General features: G+C 40.4%; 2 protein-coding genes across 6 annotated transcripts in view; one reads left to right on the top strand and one right to left on the bottom strand.

Annotated features, from left to right (window-relative positions):
- Positions 1-316: 316 nt before the first annotated feature.
- On the bottom strand, positions 317-8,549 carry sumf1 (sulfatase modifying factor 1). Its single transcript, NM_001304063.1, is given in 9 exon segments — positions 317-684; positions 1,948-2,007; positions 2,097-2,210; positions 2,933-3,047; positions 4,452-4,574; positions 4,903-4,985; positions 6,897-6,971; positions 7,067-7,240; positions 8,217-8,549. Coding segments are annotated over 9 exon segments (1,137 nt in total). The 5' UTR covers positions 8,508-8,549; the 3' UTR covers positions 317-582.
- LOC105017006 (inositol 1,4,5-trisphosphate receptor type 1) overlaps positions 7,125-14,100 on the top strand; it is a 111,321-nt gene continuing 104,345 nt past the window's right edge. For 4 of the 5 annotated variants that reach the window (XM_029114134.2, XM_029114137.2, XM_029114135.2 and 1 more), the window contains exon 1: positions 7,125-7,284. In XM_029114134.2, coding sequence (XP_028969967.2) covers positions 7,188-7,284 — 97 coding nt within the window. In that variant the 5' untranslated portion in view covers positions 7,125-7,187. Of the gene's footprint in view, positions 7,285-10,054; positions 10,281-14,100 lie in introns of those variants that run through there. The other variant, XM_029114138.2, reaches the window with a different exon arrangement.

The raw sequence follows: 14,100 nt of genomic DNA, 5'->3' as shown, positions 1-14,100 counted from the left end.
AGTTTTATTCATTTGGATTTGAGATTGTGTTGCCCTCTTGTGGGAGTTACAATAAACCTTTAGCATCACTAGTTAGTGACCATAACAATAATGTCCTACTTAAAAAAGTACAATTAATGAATACAAATAAGTCAAAGAAAATAATTGTAGCTGCATTAACAAAATGTAGTCTCAAAGAAGTAGTATTGTTGATGTGCCTACAAAACACTAACTGTCAATCAATTTGTAGATTTGATTTGAATCAGCTATAAGACAATGGCAGACATTCTGTTCACTTTCATAGCAAGAACGAGGGGCTCGGTCAAAGGCAAGAGTTCAATCAAATAAATGTTTATTTTTACCAGAACAACCTGCACATCGTTGAAATGGTATTTATTCTTATAAAAAAATATCCTATTATTTTATAACAAAGAAAATCAAAAACAAAAAATTGTCATTGTTCATTAATAACACTAACAATGTCCGCGTGAAGAGGGGCACTTGATTGGCGTAGCCCGGTAGGCTGGGTCAGCATAGCTTTCCACCATTAAAAAATAAATAAAAAGGTCCACCAGCCATGTAGCAAGGGTCATAGGTCAAAGGCTAAGGCTGCTCCGGGGAAACGCAGCGGAAGCCGAGGTTAGAGGCCGAGCTGTCAGGAGTGTTCTGACTACGTGCGGCACACCTGTACCTGTAACAGTAGGACTGCAGGGGAGAGGTACAGACACAATGTCAACACAGATTACGATCACAGCATATAACACGATGGAAGAATACTTTAGGAAAAAGGGAATATTCCTTAAAGTAATTGACGATCAAACTAACTATATAGGTGGAAAGATGGGTATTCTTTAGCCCATGAACTACACAATTCCCTATTTTAGCAGCACTTTGTCAACGGTAGCACTAATCAGTACATAGGCATTTTTTGCATAGCCAAGCAGTGCTCAGGAAAGTAGGAAATAGAATTGTTTAATGCCAACACCCCACAACATTAAAGATGGATGGTAATGTTTGCTTGTACACGTTCTGATCGGCTTCCCATCTGCAGCAGCATGCTGTCAAACTGCAAGCCTGATTAGCTAGACAAACAAGAAGGAAACCAAGACAGATGTTTGCAATAACCAAGACAACATGGAATCCATGATTGGTTTTGATTTTGAGGTTCGCATCAAACCACTGGATGAAATACTATATTGTCGACATAAACACCAGAACAGACAAACAGACCGTCCAAAGCCACAGGAGAGTTGCTGCTTATTCTGCACTAATTTACAGAGTCCATATCTCACTCACCTATTCTATTCAATACCCCAACACTATAGAAAACTGTTTAAATAAATGTTCTAACTGTATCTGGCAGTGAGCAGTGTAAGGCTACCTTTTCCATCTAGCATTCACCAGTCGAGGGGTATGTCAAACAAGTCATTAATCAAAAGAAGGTAGGATTGATGCACTTAAGTTTTAAAACAGTATCAATGTGTTTTCCCAATCATAAAGCCTGTTTGACTGAAATCCTCTCCTCTGTCACAGTCCTTCAGATAAAGCAATCCCAGCTCTTGGTTTGCATGTTGTCCATTGCATCACCAAGGCAACCGGGGTTGGTGGGCAGATTGGGTCAGCTTCTCAGAGGAGGCGGAGTTAACAGCTCAGTATACTGTGGGCCTCCCAGAGTATCACCTAGCAACTGTACCAAGGAATTATGACAATACACTGTTATACAAGCTGAAAGACTCCCTTTATCTTCACTAGACTCCCTTTATCTTCACGAGTCCGGCCAGTCTTCATGCACAAAGAAGCCTAAACACACATCTACACACCAAAGCCTTGCGTGTCTCTGGACTATACAGAAAGGCCACCGCAGGTGACCAGGCAGAAGCACTGCCATTCCCTGGTTGCCAGTGCATTGAGACAGCCTATGGCCGGTATGCACGGTATAACCCTTCAGGTAACGGTTGCCTTGGTTACCTTATGGCACATGTAGGAGCCTCCCTTCTTCACTTTGTCTGTTCCTGATGGCGGGCCGGTCTAGAACAGGGGAGAACATATCAACGTGCAGAACAATCCCCACGGACCCGGGTAGCGGAGGAAGGTGCGTGAGTAACCGTGTGTATTACTGGGTTTGGCTGTCTGTCCGTGGTATGGTGGACTGTCCACCAGTCAGCCGTCCACTCCCAGGCATTCCCCACCATGTTATACAGGCCATAGCCATTAGGAGGAAATGACCTCACCTACAGGAGAAAAGGTTTCAGTGTTATTTTGACATTATTGCATCTCTGAGGGGACCGATAAGAAGTCCCTTCATAGACACACATTCTTTGTATTGCACAGGAAAAACCTGTTAAACACAACCACAGGTGAACATCGACGTGAATAAATCAAAACACTGTACCATCTTACAATAAAACAAGGAATATGTGGGTCTATATCGACTATATATTATGCATAATTAGTGTATTGTTACTGTCAGTAACGATTTATATTCTTTATGTTTGAGGCATTTGATTTTGTAAATACAAACATTATTGGACTTGGAAACAGACCCAAAAATGTTTTGTCAACTACAAGAAACACTGATTCTCTACTTCATAGAAATACTTCTACATGTTATAGAATGTGTGAGCATAGAAAGACCTGTAAAATTATTTTTCCATTACTATGCATTTCATTTCTTCATATCAATGTTCTCTGACCTAGAACAGCTGTGAGCGTGTGTGTGGTAGTGACATTATTGTAAGCTGTTGTTTATCTCTCTAATCTCCAATGAAACACTGTTCCTGTTGGTAAGCTGTGGCTGAATCATTGATCTACTTCCTGTTTCAGCACAACAGACTGTGGATAAGGTCCTCCCTAAATTCATAGTGAACACAGATCCCTTTGATTTCACAGTCTTTATCAGTCAGACCAGTTACAATGTATACCAAGTTATAGTCTCTCTCTCCCATGCTTTTACCGGTGATGTTTTGATGTATCCATCCTCTCCTGTGTTGTGTGTCGGGAACTCTCCCTGCCAGAGGTTGGCATAGTGCTGTCCTTTAGGGTTTAGCTTGTTCCCCCATGGGTACAGTCTAAAATACAGAAACATAGAATTGGGGCAATGGATCCCTGCCACCAGAAACTACTGGTTCACTTGGAAACAGGCCTCCCACAGGTCTTGCGAGTCCCTCAGGATTTCAGCAGGTAAAGGAGGGAAATTGTAGGACATGTTTGTGTTACAAGTAGTTTTAGAAAGACATTATAGAATGTTCTCCCCTTGTCTGTCAATCTCCAAACATGTGTTCTTCAGTATAAAAAATGTATTAAGTCTTATCAGCAGGGCAACAAAAAGTAGAAAATAACTCTTTCCCATGCGTGTTTGCCTGATTTGAGATACTCTGGGGAAAAACTGCTTCCTTCATAGCAGCAAGGTTAATGAGTAGCCTCTGGTAACTGCAAAATGCAGCTGCAATAAACAGAGAAGTTTCTGTCCTATTTCTCTAACAATTAAACGGGATGGATAGGATACATTCTCACTGTGATTAAATGTTGTCTACCACTAGCAGCACCTTAACACCAAGTAACATTCTGTGTAGGTGTACATTTAATGAAAGCAATTCCGCTTGTGATCCCATTCCAGAAAGACAAAACTGTGGAACTCATACCCGTTAAAACAGACTGGACGGAATCCTCCAGTTAATCAGACCCAGGGGGACAAATAAAATTTTTTGTTTACAAAAGAAGATAATTGACTATTATTGATACTGAAGGCGAATCCCTTCACAGACTGGTCTAGTAGGTAGGTCCCTGTCTAGTATGTGGGCAAATCGTAAATAACCTTGCCCAAATGTGTGTATGGGCAGACAGTGCTCTGAGGATTTATCGCCGGCTGTGGGTCCTGGGTAAACCACTTTGCTCTGTGGCCAAATATTTTAATGGTGTAATACGTTTCAGTTTTGCACTGCATTTGATTTCACGTATTAGTATTGGTTATGTAAGCAGCGGTTATTGGATTCTGCTTTTAATTATACTTCCCGGATATACGCTGCAGTGTTCCTGTGAACACCATACTGGTCCAGTTATCCCTGTGTTTAGGTTAATATGGAGTTACTTATTCAGCTTAGTGGGACATACTGTCGGTACACAGTATGTGGGTGCCATCTAGTGGCCGGGGACAAGCGTGACATGACTGCCGGTACTACATTCCACAGCAGATCAGCCAACTTTGTGAACATTTTAGGGACACTGAAAAAGAACATTGGTCATTATTCTCTTAATAAATACATATTTTATTGTTCTGCACCTGCCTCTGCCTTCTTACAGCAGTTGTTATGCTGCTATATAACCTGAATTGATCATTTTTTTGTTCCTTGGACATTACCTAGACGGCGTTGTGTCAACAAAATACCCTTGACCGGACACACACATCGATACACATAGACCGACACACACACACACACACACACACACACACACACACACACACACACACACACCTGTCCTGGAGGCCCCCTCTGCAGGCAAACTCCCATTCAGCCTCTGTAGGTAGTCGTTTGTGGGCCCAGGTACAGTAGGCCACAGCATCCCCCCATGACACATGCAAGACAGGGTGGTCTAGCCTGCACACACAAACTGTGATTGTGGTTATTGTGTTTTCTGCACAGTTCTAGTTGGACTGGTACATGTGGGTGGCTAACAGCTCATAGGTCAGAGCAGGCTGGTCAAAAAAATTATAATAGACCTAGATATACACACAGGATTGACTGTGTCCATGTACATATGGTCATTTAACAGTACAGCAACACATACTGTATCTTCCGCCAATAACACTAAATGCACAAAAGTCACTCTTTACAGCTATCAGATTGACTGGCATTTAAAGTTTGTGTTAATCGACATAAGTGGATTTCCAGTGTCATTATAATGGGCCAGTGCAGAGACTCGTACCTGTCTGCGATGCTGGAGTCTGGGCCCTCAGGGTGCCTCCAGTCAGCTCCTCTGACCGGCAACCACCAGGGGGCAGCAGCCACCTGACAACCAGGAAGCGACAATAACAGTTGTGACCTGTGGCACGGTGGAAGGTTGACCACAAGAAAATAGTCTCACATTACCAACACTTCACCCACCAAGTCAACCTTAAAGAATGGATACCTAAAGAAAGCTAGGCCGATGGCCCAGTGAGCAAAATGTTGTCTTGTAGATGTCTGGTAAATACATCTAAAGGTGGTTCCCTCTTGGTTAAAATAAATCTTGAAAGTTAAAATACAAGCACTGCAAAGACCTTGCTGTAATTCAGGGCAGTGATTTAGACCACTGCACAATTCAGACTACTGTATTCATGTTTGTTAAACATGAACTTAAGTGCACTACTGGATACTCCATTTCCTTAAATCAAATAATGCTTTGGTTTAATATTCCAGACCGGAACCGGTTTAGGTTTAACTCTAAAATAGACAAGACTTGTTCATTTTTCCCCAAAACTGCAGTTGGTGGTTAGAATACATATTTCCCGACCCAACCAGTTAATTTGGAACATGTGATAAAGCGGTCATGATACGGCAAGACATTTCTTACTCCATTTCTTGACTTCCAGTGGACTCAATGTTTCCCGAGCCACATCTAATGTCTTTGCGTTTCTTATCATGACGCTTGCTCAACCAGGTCTAGAGCAGAATTCTCATACACCAGAAGGACCACACTCTGGAGGTTAGGTAACCATTCAGTTGCACCACGTTCCACAGACCTGAGCTAAGTCAACTGCAAGGCAGTGACTTTATGGCTGGCAAGGAACGTTTCTTGTCTCCAATATCCTTTGTATATCCCATCAGATATATATCTAACGTTAAGTCACTTCAGGCACTCGAACACAGATTGAATAAGCTTGTGTATTTAATCAGTCGAAATAACATTAAGCTTTGCGCATATTATGATTCATATTACAAATGCTTTTTACATATTGATATTTTAGTGGAACCAAAAAAAATTATTAGGTAAATAGATAAAGATGTAGCCAACCTTAAGGTCAGCGGCTCAATGTATTTACATGTAAAAACTGTAACTCAACATTGGGACGTAGTTAAAAAAGGAGGCCAAGAATGAAAATAAAGCCTGGAACTTCCCGCACGGGCCACGCCCCCAGTCCTCCCAATCATTATCCTAATGGGTGTGTTCTGATATCCTCCATCCCCTGAAGAAAACAACCCAGTCTGACACAGAGGTCCACTGTCAAGGCCCCAGTAAACATCCATTGCATGGGGCATTGAACCATTTGTCTTGCACAGTCTAATGTTACACAGGGACAAAGGGAGGTGCAAGAACTTCTGTCCAATCACAGTATGCAAACATAAGTGAAACTGAAACAAAGCTAGAAAATAATGTGCTGAAACGGCCAAAATCCCCCCAGTCAAAGCACAATCCCCTAAAAAAAAAGTATAAATTAACCAAATGTACGCAATTCATGCACAAATGGCGACCACCCAATTTCAAGTGGACGTGTAAATGAAGCTGGTTGTTGTCTTGTAGTTTAGCTTTCAAAACATTATTTCCCAATGTACTTGGACAGTAACATGTTTTTGTATTTTTTTTGCCCCATCTCAGTACTTAATAATGCATTCACTATGGGGTTGAATGTGCAGACTGTCAGATTTAATTTGAGCATTTTTTAATGGACTATTTGGAAATTACAGCAGATGCTGCACCTAGTTCCCCAAACTTAGTCTGATTAATATGAATAGTAAAGTATTGGGATTATGCCTCATTGCTGTAATGACTCCGGGACATTGAGACTGGTGTTTTGCGGGTAATATTAAATGAAGCTTTTTATTTCTTTACTTTTTACTTTTGAACAGTAGTGCAAGTAGGTCAGTAACACTTAAGAGGTTCACAGCGGAAAACAGAGTATACCTTTATCCTTTTTGGCTGATGCTCTCAAGGGTACTTACTGCCTGTGAGATCTGACTTTTGACCTCCTCACTCAACAGCCCCTCGAATACAAACGAGTCTCCAAACTTCTCTGCCTGTGAGAGTGGGGAGGGAGCAGTGACAGCATCTTAGGACAATAACCAAAGAAGTGGGATCTCAACATCCAAGTCAGTCACATTTTAAAACCTACCTCAGTGACATAGCCTGTGGCGTTGGTGAAGCTCTGGAACTGGTGGTTGCTGACCTCGTGAACATCCATGTAGAAGTGGTTCAGATGTACCTTCCTCTGGGGACTCTCCCCATCTGGAGGGATGCCAGGGTCATCCGTACCCATTAGGAACTCCCCTCCTGGGACGAAGACCATCTACAGACAGCAGACACACATCAGGGCCATCTACAGACACATCAGTAGGTATTTCTGTCGTCCCATTTTGGCAAAGGGTCACTTTTGTTCCAGGAGCATTTTTAGACTTGCTCAAGGGTTCATTGAGTAAGAAATAGAAGTTGACATTTAAGAAACGTGTGATTCATTTATCATAAAAAAAAAAATCTAAATCTTGAATTATTCTGCCATATTGTTTACACATTTCCCGAAGGTGAGCAGAATGTTGACAAATGTTTTGACATGGTATAGACCTTTTCTTGATGTCTGATTGGTGATGATACTACTGAAGTTAAGTGTAATGGCCTCCTGAGGAATGATATAAATTCTATTTACAGGTGAGGCATATATATATATGATATGCATGCAAAGAATTACCATATATGAACTAATCATAGATTTAATCATAACTTTGTTTAGAGGCTGTAGAGTTTACGTTTCTTCTGTAGCCGCGTTAACCAGTGGAAATAGAAATCTAATTTATTTGACTTATAAACAAGATACTTTAGGGGATTTTTTAATACATTTTATTGACAGGACAGTAGTAAGTAGAGGCTAGCGAGACATGTACAAAGAGAAGAGCAAAGATAGCCGGCTGATGCTCGAAACCTTGTCGCCAGGAGGTACTGTATGTGGCCCGGAGTTAGACTCCGATAAAGTACTGACGTTTGGTCAGTATATTTATTCTCTTTCGATAAATACGTGTCGAACCTACTGAATGTGCACCAAAACATAGAAATGTGAACATTTGCTTCATTCCGGCGAACAGGAACATCTAGGACAGAACATCAGTCGAACTAAAACATATATTGTTCGAGAACCATACATAGAAACCTGATCGTTTCACTGCTGACAGCGACTACAGACTAAAATATAAACATAATTCACAACAGAGCAAATTGTAATAGCCGTATCAAACAATTATGAAAAGAACGCTTGAACCACATTTTGCTTCTACCTCACTGCGAGTATATGATTCTTTCCCATTCGTCGGAGTGTCCGTAAGCTTCTCATTTGACGTTTTAGAGTATATGACAGAAGGGTTTTCAATGAGTAAGCCGCTTTCCCTCTCGATATCCACGACTCCGTCTCTCTTAAGGTTCTGGCAGCCACAGCTCGAGTCTTCCGCTGCAAATGGCACGACCGGATCAGATTCTGGTCGGATGGAGCCCTGGGGCTTGCTTTGAACACAATGTACGTCATATTTTATATTCAGAAAAACCAATAAATACGAAAAATAAAGTAACATTGTTCTTGTTGAACCATTCAGCTCACTACCATTTATTTAGAGGTTGACCATACTTCCGTATTTTCAGTCATGTGGTCAGTCAGCTGATTACTGCAAGGGTAGTGCTAATTGGCTCACATTTTTATGATTCGAAAGACCGCATCTCATTCTTTATACAGGTGCATCAAAAAATATACAGGTGCTGGTCATAAAATTAGAATATCATAAAAAGTTGATTTATTTCAGTAAATCAACTTTATGGAGATGCTGGTTAGAGCTCTTCTCAGGTTGGCATTTTTGTATTATACATTTTTATTCTAATATTTTGAGACACTGGAATCGTAAAGATTGAAACAAAAAAGGCTTGAGATGTTTCACTTTGTGTAATGAGTCTAGAATATATTAAGATGTCACTTTTTGATTTGAATTACGGAAAGAAATGAACTTTTCCATGATATTCAAAAATCTTTGAGATGTACCTGTATATTTCTAATGGAATTGCTAACCTGGAACCATTACAATTAAAAAATAAATGGAAAAACATATGTTTATAAAATAATTATAATAATGTTGCCTTATCATTCATTTATTGCAAAAGCTTTCTCTTATAAGTTCACAGAAGATAGTTTTTTTTTTTTCTTTTATAAATTGGAAGCATGAACTAGAAATGTTGTCAATATGCAGAGCAGCATCCTTCTCAAATTCACCACAACCTTCCTTCAGTAGTCTTTCAGTAGTGTTTTTTTGCAGCAGTTTGGCTATAGTTCATGCAGTGTCCTCTGAACAGTTGATGTAGCGATGCATCTTTTGAACTCTGTGAAGCATGTATTTGAGCTGCAATCTGAGGTTGCCAATTTAACTCTAATGAATTCATCCTCTGCAGCAGAGGTAACTTTGGGTCTTCCTTTGAAGAATCTTTCATTTTCCTTTAAGACCTTCATGTCTTAAATTAATGATGGACTTTCATTTGTCTTTCCATATTCGAGCTCTTCTTGTCTTAATATGTACAGGCATAATGATGGTCTTCAGTATACCAATCTTACCTTGTCACAACACAACTGATTGGATGAAATGCGTTAGGAAGGAAAGAAAATCAAATGACATTTATCCAGGCACATCTGTTAATTGAAATGCATTCCAGGTGACTACTGTATGAAGCGGTTTGAGAGATTGCAAAGAGTGTGTAAAGTGGTCGTCAAGGCAAAGGGTGGCTACTTTGAATTTAGTTTGATCATATGATTAAATGTGTTTTGTTAACCTTGCTTTTGTTTTTATTTTATTTTTTAAATATTTCGGGTTGCGTTTTTCTTTTCTTACTGTTCATACATTTGAGCTCAATTTGGCTCCATACACATCTCCTAGAAAAAAACTGCAACCAACCAGTGCTCCCAGAAATCTCGCGATATTGAGCCTCTGTGTTCGAAACGAGACAGCAAATATCTTCAAATATCGCGCACAGCTCACCAAACCGTGGGAGTTGTAGTAATATATAGGGTTTCGATTTGATTATTTGTCTCGAAGGAAACACTCAAGAAACACCATCTCCCAGAGACCATTGCTAGTGAATGATTTTCTTGGTCTACTGGAGCGCTTCGAACGGGGACGAGCACCGATGTAGACTCGCGAACGAACAGACAGTCGTGGAGTGATTGGATTGAGCTGTCAAAAAATCTGACTGTAGGATCGCCCAATGGATCTCCGGGCTATGGATTAGGTGAACGCAGCAATATCCCTGCCATGCTATCCCGTTGAGCCAGCTGTGCGCATCGCCCCCAAGAACTTACCAAAGCGAAGGTAAAGTTGAGTACAACTCTGTGGAGTTAGGGGAGCATCCCCGCCTATGAAATGGTTGTAGCTATTGCTACTGGTGAGGGAAGAAGCGCAACAATGTAGTCTAATTGTTCTCTTTTACGGGCAGTCATGGTTTTCAGTGCTGAAGCTGAACTCCCCCTCAACTTTGAATAACTCCTTTCCAAGTCTGTAATGAAATGTGATAATTGAAAAGTCTCCAACTGTATCTTTCTCGTATCAGGGATGTACTGAAGCTCAATAAAGTTGACGTAGGCCTACTTTTTTGGTAATTACCCCGAAGAGAAGAAAGCTGACAGACATAGACATGCACATTAATCTAAATTTTGTTTACTCATTAACTTGGGCATCATGTTGATGGATAGGCTATGGTATAGCCTGTGTCATGCATTAGGGACTGTACCAAATGTATTGGAGGATGTCTGTCTTGCTCTCCTGACTCATTAGGTCAAAGCTTGCTGCACACTGATCAGCTACATATGTGCTGCAGTACATTATTTTTAAACAATAAGGCATGAGGGGGTGTGGTATATGGCCAATAAATCATGACTAAGAGCTGTTCTTGGGCACAATGCATCTTGGAGTGTTTGGACACATTGGGCAGCTGTGGAATTAATCCCCTGAGATGCCTTATTGCTATTAAAATGAAATTTGAGTAGTGATGTGTTGTCATACCCATGGTGTGTGGTCTCATATACCACTGTTCTCAGACAATAAACATTCAGGATTTGAAAATCGATGTATTGCTCACAACAAACAACACAGGTGTTTACAGATTACATAGCTACTGACCAATGGACATTAACATTTAATGCTGGTGTAATGCTTTTGAGATACTCTAAGAACGGTTTGCTCTGATCAAATGGTCGGAGAGAAAGGCCATTGCCTAATTAGCACGGCACACATCAACCACCTTACAGTCTGTGTAGCGGTCTGCATTTTACAACTATTTAACCATAAAAGTAATTATTTGACAGGTGCATATTTGAAATGTTATGAGGTATGTCTATCTTGTTACAGCCTAGCCAAAATCCGAATGGCTTTTGAAGACCTCAGGGTTGAAACGCTGTTTGGATTATAAAATCAGTTTTGCTTTAATCGCAGAGTAGCTGCATTACATGTTTTTTTCCCCTAACCACAATAGTTATTCGTTTAATATATATATTATGTTAGTAAGCCAGCATTAATGAATCCACTTGCATTCATGGTACACTTTGGGGATGGTGTCTTCCCACCAGATACCTTCAGTTCAGAGAGCCTGTTACCGTGTGCGCATTGTTGTACCTATAATGTAAATAAATAATTAAAAGTTAAAGAAGATATTCAATCGTGACACCTACTGAACAGTGTCAAAAACATTGAATTGCCATCCACTATGGTTTTCCTCCACATCTGTGTGTATTCCGAGTAGGTGCACTGCATGTCATTCAGTTCACATGCATACTGAAATATTATCAATGGGAGTCAGGACAGGAGTAGGTTTCAGAATCTTTCTCTTTAGAAGACACATGACTAGCAAAAAACGGAGTTGTCGGGTGTCATGTCACATGACTCTGAGTTGTTCGGTGCATTTGACAAATAGAACTTGAAAGGTCTATCCACTGACAAGTATTAACAATTCAGTCCAGTAGAAATTGGCCATATAACCTTCAGTCCCTGAATTGACACATTTGAATGGGGATTGAAGCCTACCCTGATTCCAACCCGGTGAGTCTGACAATAAAACGCAGTGACACTTTGAACCTGTTAAACGGACTGGTCTTTCTGACTGGCCTGTAACTCCCTCCACCCAGAACACAGGTGGATGGCTTTTCTATTTCCCTCTGCCTCTCCTAATTATTAACTGTTTACCCCTCACCCACCCACACAGCTAAACAAGGCTGAAGCATCTGATAGCGTCTGGCCCCATGCAAATTCTGCTGTAACCTCTCTCTGGGTTTCCTCTGTTCCGCTATACCTTGCATGTTTTGGAATACTGTAATATAGGGAAATCTATGAATGATGTTACGTGTTTTTGTATTTGTAATACATTAAAACCTGGGATTATTTGAATCTTATTTAGATCTGTAATCTTTGTTTTCCAGCGCAAATTTTGTTTAGCCCTAGTGATTTTCATAAAAAAATATATTTTCATTTTACTTACATTTGTACAACCCTGTTTCCAAAAAAGTTGGGGCACTGCGTAAAATGCTAATAAAAACAGAATGCAAAGATGCAAATCATTTAATCCCTATATTTAATTGAAAATAGTACAAAGACAACATATCAGATGTTGAACAAGAGGAATGTGATTGTTTTGTGAAAGATATATGCCCATTTTGAGTTTGATGCCAGCAACACGTTTCAAAAAAGTTAGGGACGGGCACGTGTCTACCTTTGTGTTGCATCACCTCTTAAGCGTTTGGGACCTGAGGAGATCAATTGCTGTAGTTATGAAAGTGGAATGTTGTCCCATTCTTGCTTGATTGCTTGAGTTCAGCTGCTCAACCGTTCAGTGTTTCCATTGCTGTATTTGTCTTTTCATAATGTGGCAAATGTTTTCAATGGGAGACAGGTCTGGACTGCAGGCCGGCCAGTTTAGCACCCAGACTATTTTACTACCGAGCCATGCTGTTGTGATACATGTAAAATCTTGTTTGGCATTTGTGGATGCTGTGACACACTGTGTTCACAGACAATGGTTTTCGGAAGTGTTCCTGAGCCCATGCAGTGATTTCCACTACAGAATATTGTCTGTTTTTAATGCAGTGCCGCCTGAGGGCCCAACGATCACGGCCATCCAAAATTGGTTTTCGCCCTTGTGTACAGACATTACTCCAGATTCTCTGAATCTTTTAATGATATTATGCACTGTAGATGTTGAGATCCCCAAACTCTTTACATTTTTACAATGTGATGCGTTATTCTTACCCCTCCCCATCCTCACTTCTGACAGACCCATCCTCTCTGGAATGATCTTTTAAAACCCAATCATGTTACTGACCTGTTGCCAGTTTACCTAATTAGTTGTGTGATATCCAACAGGTTTAGTTTTCTAGCATTACACAATGTTTCCTGTCTTGTGGTGCCTCTGTCCCAGCTTTTCTGAAATGTGTTGCTGCCATCAAATTCAAAGTGAGCTTGTATTTTCCAACATTTCATATGTTGTCTTGGTACTATTTTCTATTGAATATAGATCTTAAATGATTTGCACTGTTTTTCTTTACATTTTACACAGCGTGCCAACTTTTTTGGAAACAGGGTTGTAATTTCAATAATGATTTAGTCTAGTTATTGTCAAAATGGACATTGGTGGGTAAATCATCTTTCCAGCCACTTTGGCAGGTAGTGTTTTTTTAAATGCAAAAAGACATCATCAGCCAAAACTAACCCTAAACCAATACAATTAATTTCAGTTAATGACTCGTATTTTGAGACGTCTTCTAATTTTATCTCTATATCTGACTCAGTTTGCTTGTGCAAGATATAAAAGCTGTTTGCTCAATGTGTCTATTTTTATTACGTAGTCTATTTTCAATTTCCCTTATAGAACCATGAGCCCATGCCAGTGGGGTAGGCATCTAAATGCCACAGATGAAAACCGTGTCTAAAGTCAAGTCATTTATAATGCCTTCAGTGCCGGCCCTAAGGAAAATTTGATTTGGGGGACCCTCACCCCTAGTGGTCTGGGGCTCATTAGCAGTCCGTGGGCCCCTAGCGGTCGGGGGCCCCAAATGGCCGCTTATGCCTAGGGCCGGCTCTGAATGCCATGGATTTGTGCTCATTTTATGTAGTTAAATAAAAACAGAGGTGCTGAACACTGGAA

This window comes from Esox lucius, chromosome 17, assembly GCF_011004845.1.
Source record: "Esox lucius isolate fEsoLuc1 chromosome 17, fEsoLuc1.pri, whole genome shotgun sequence".
In the NCBI taxonomy this organism is placed as follows: domain Eukaryota; kingdom Metazoa; phylum Chordata; class Actinopteri; order Esociformes; family Esocidae; genus Esox; species Esox lucius.
This window is presented reverse-complemented; position numbering and strand designations above follow the sequence as displayed.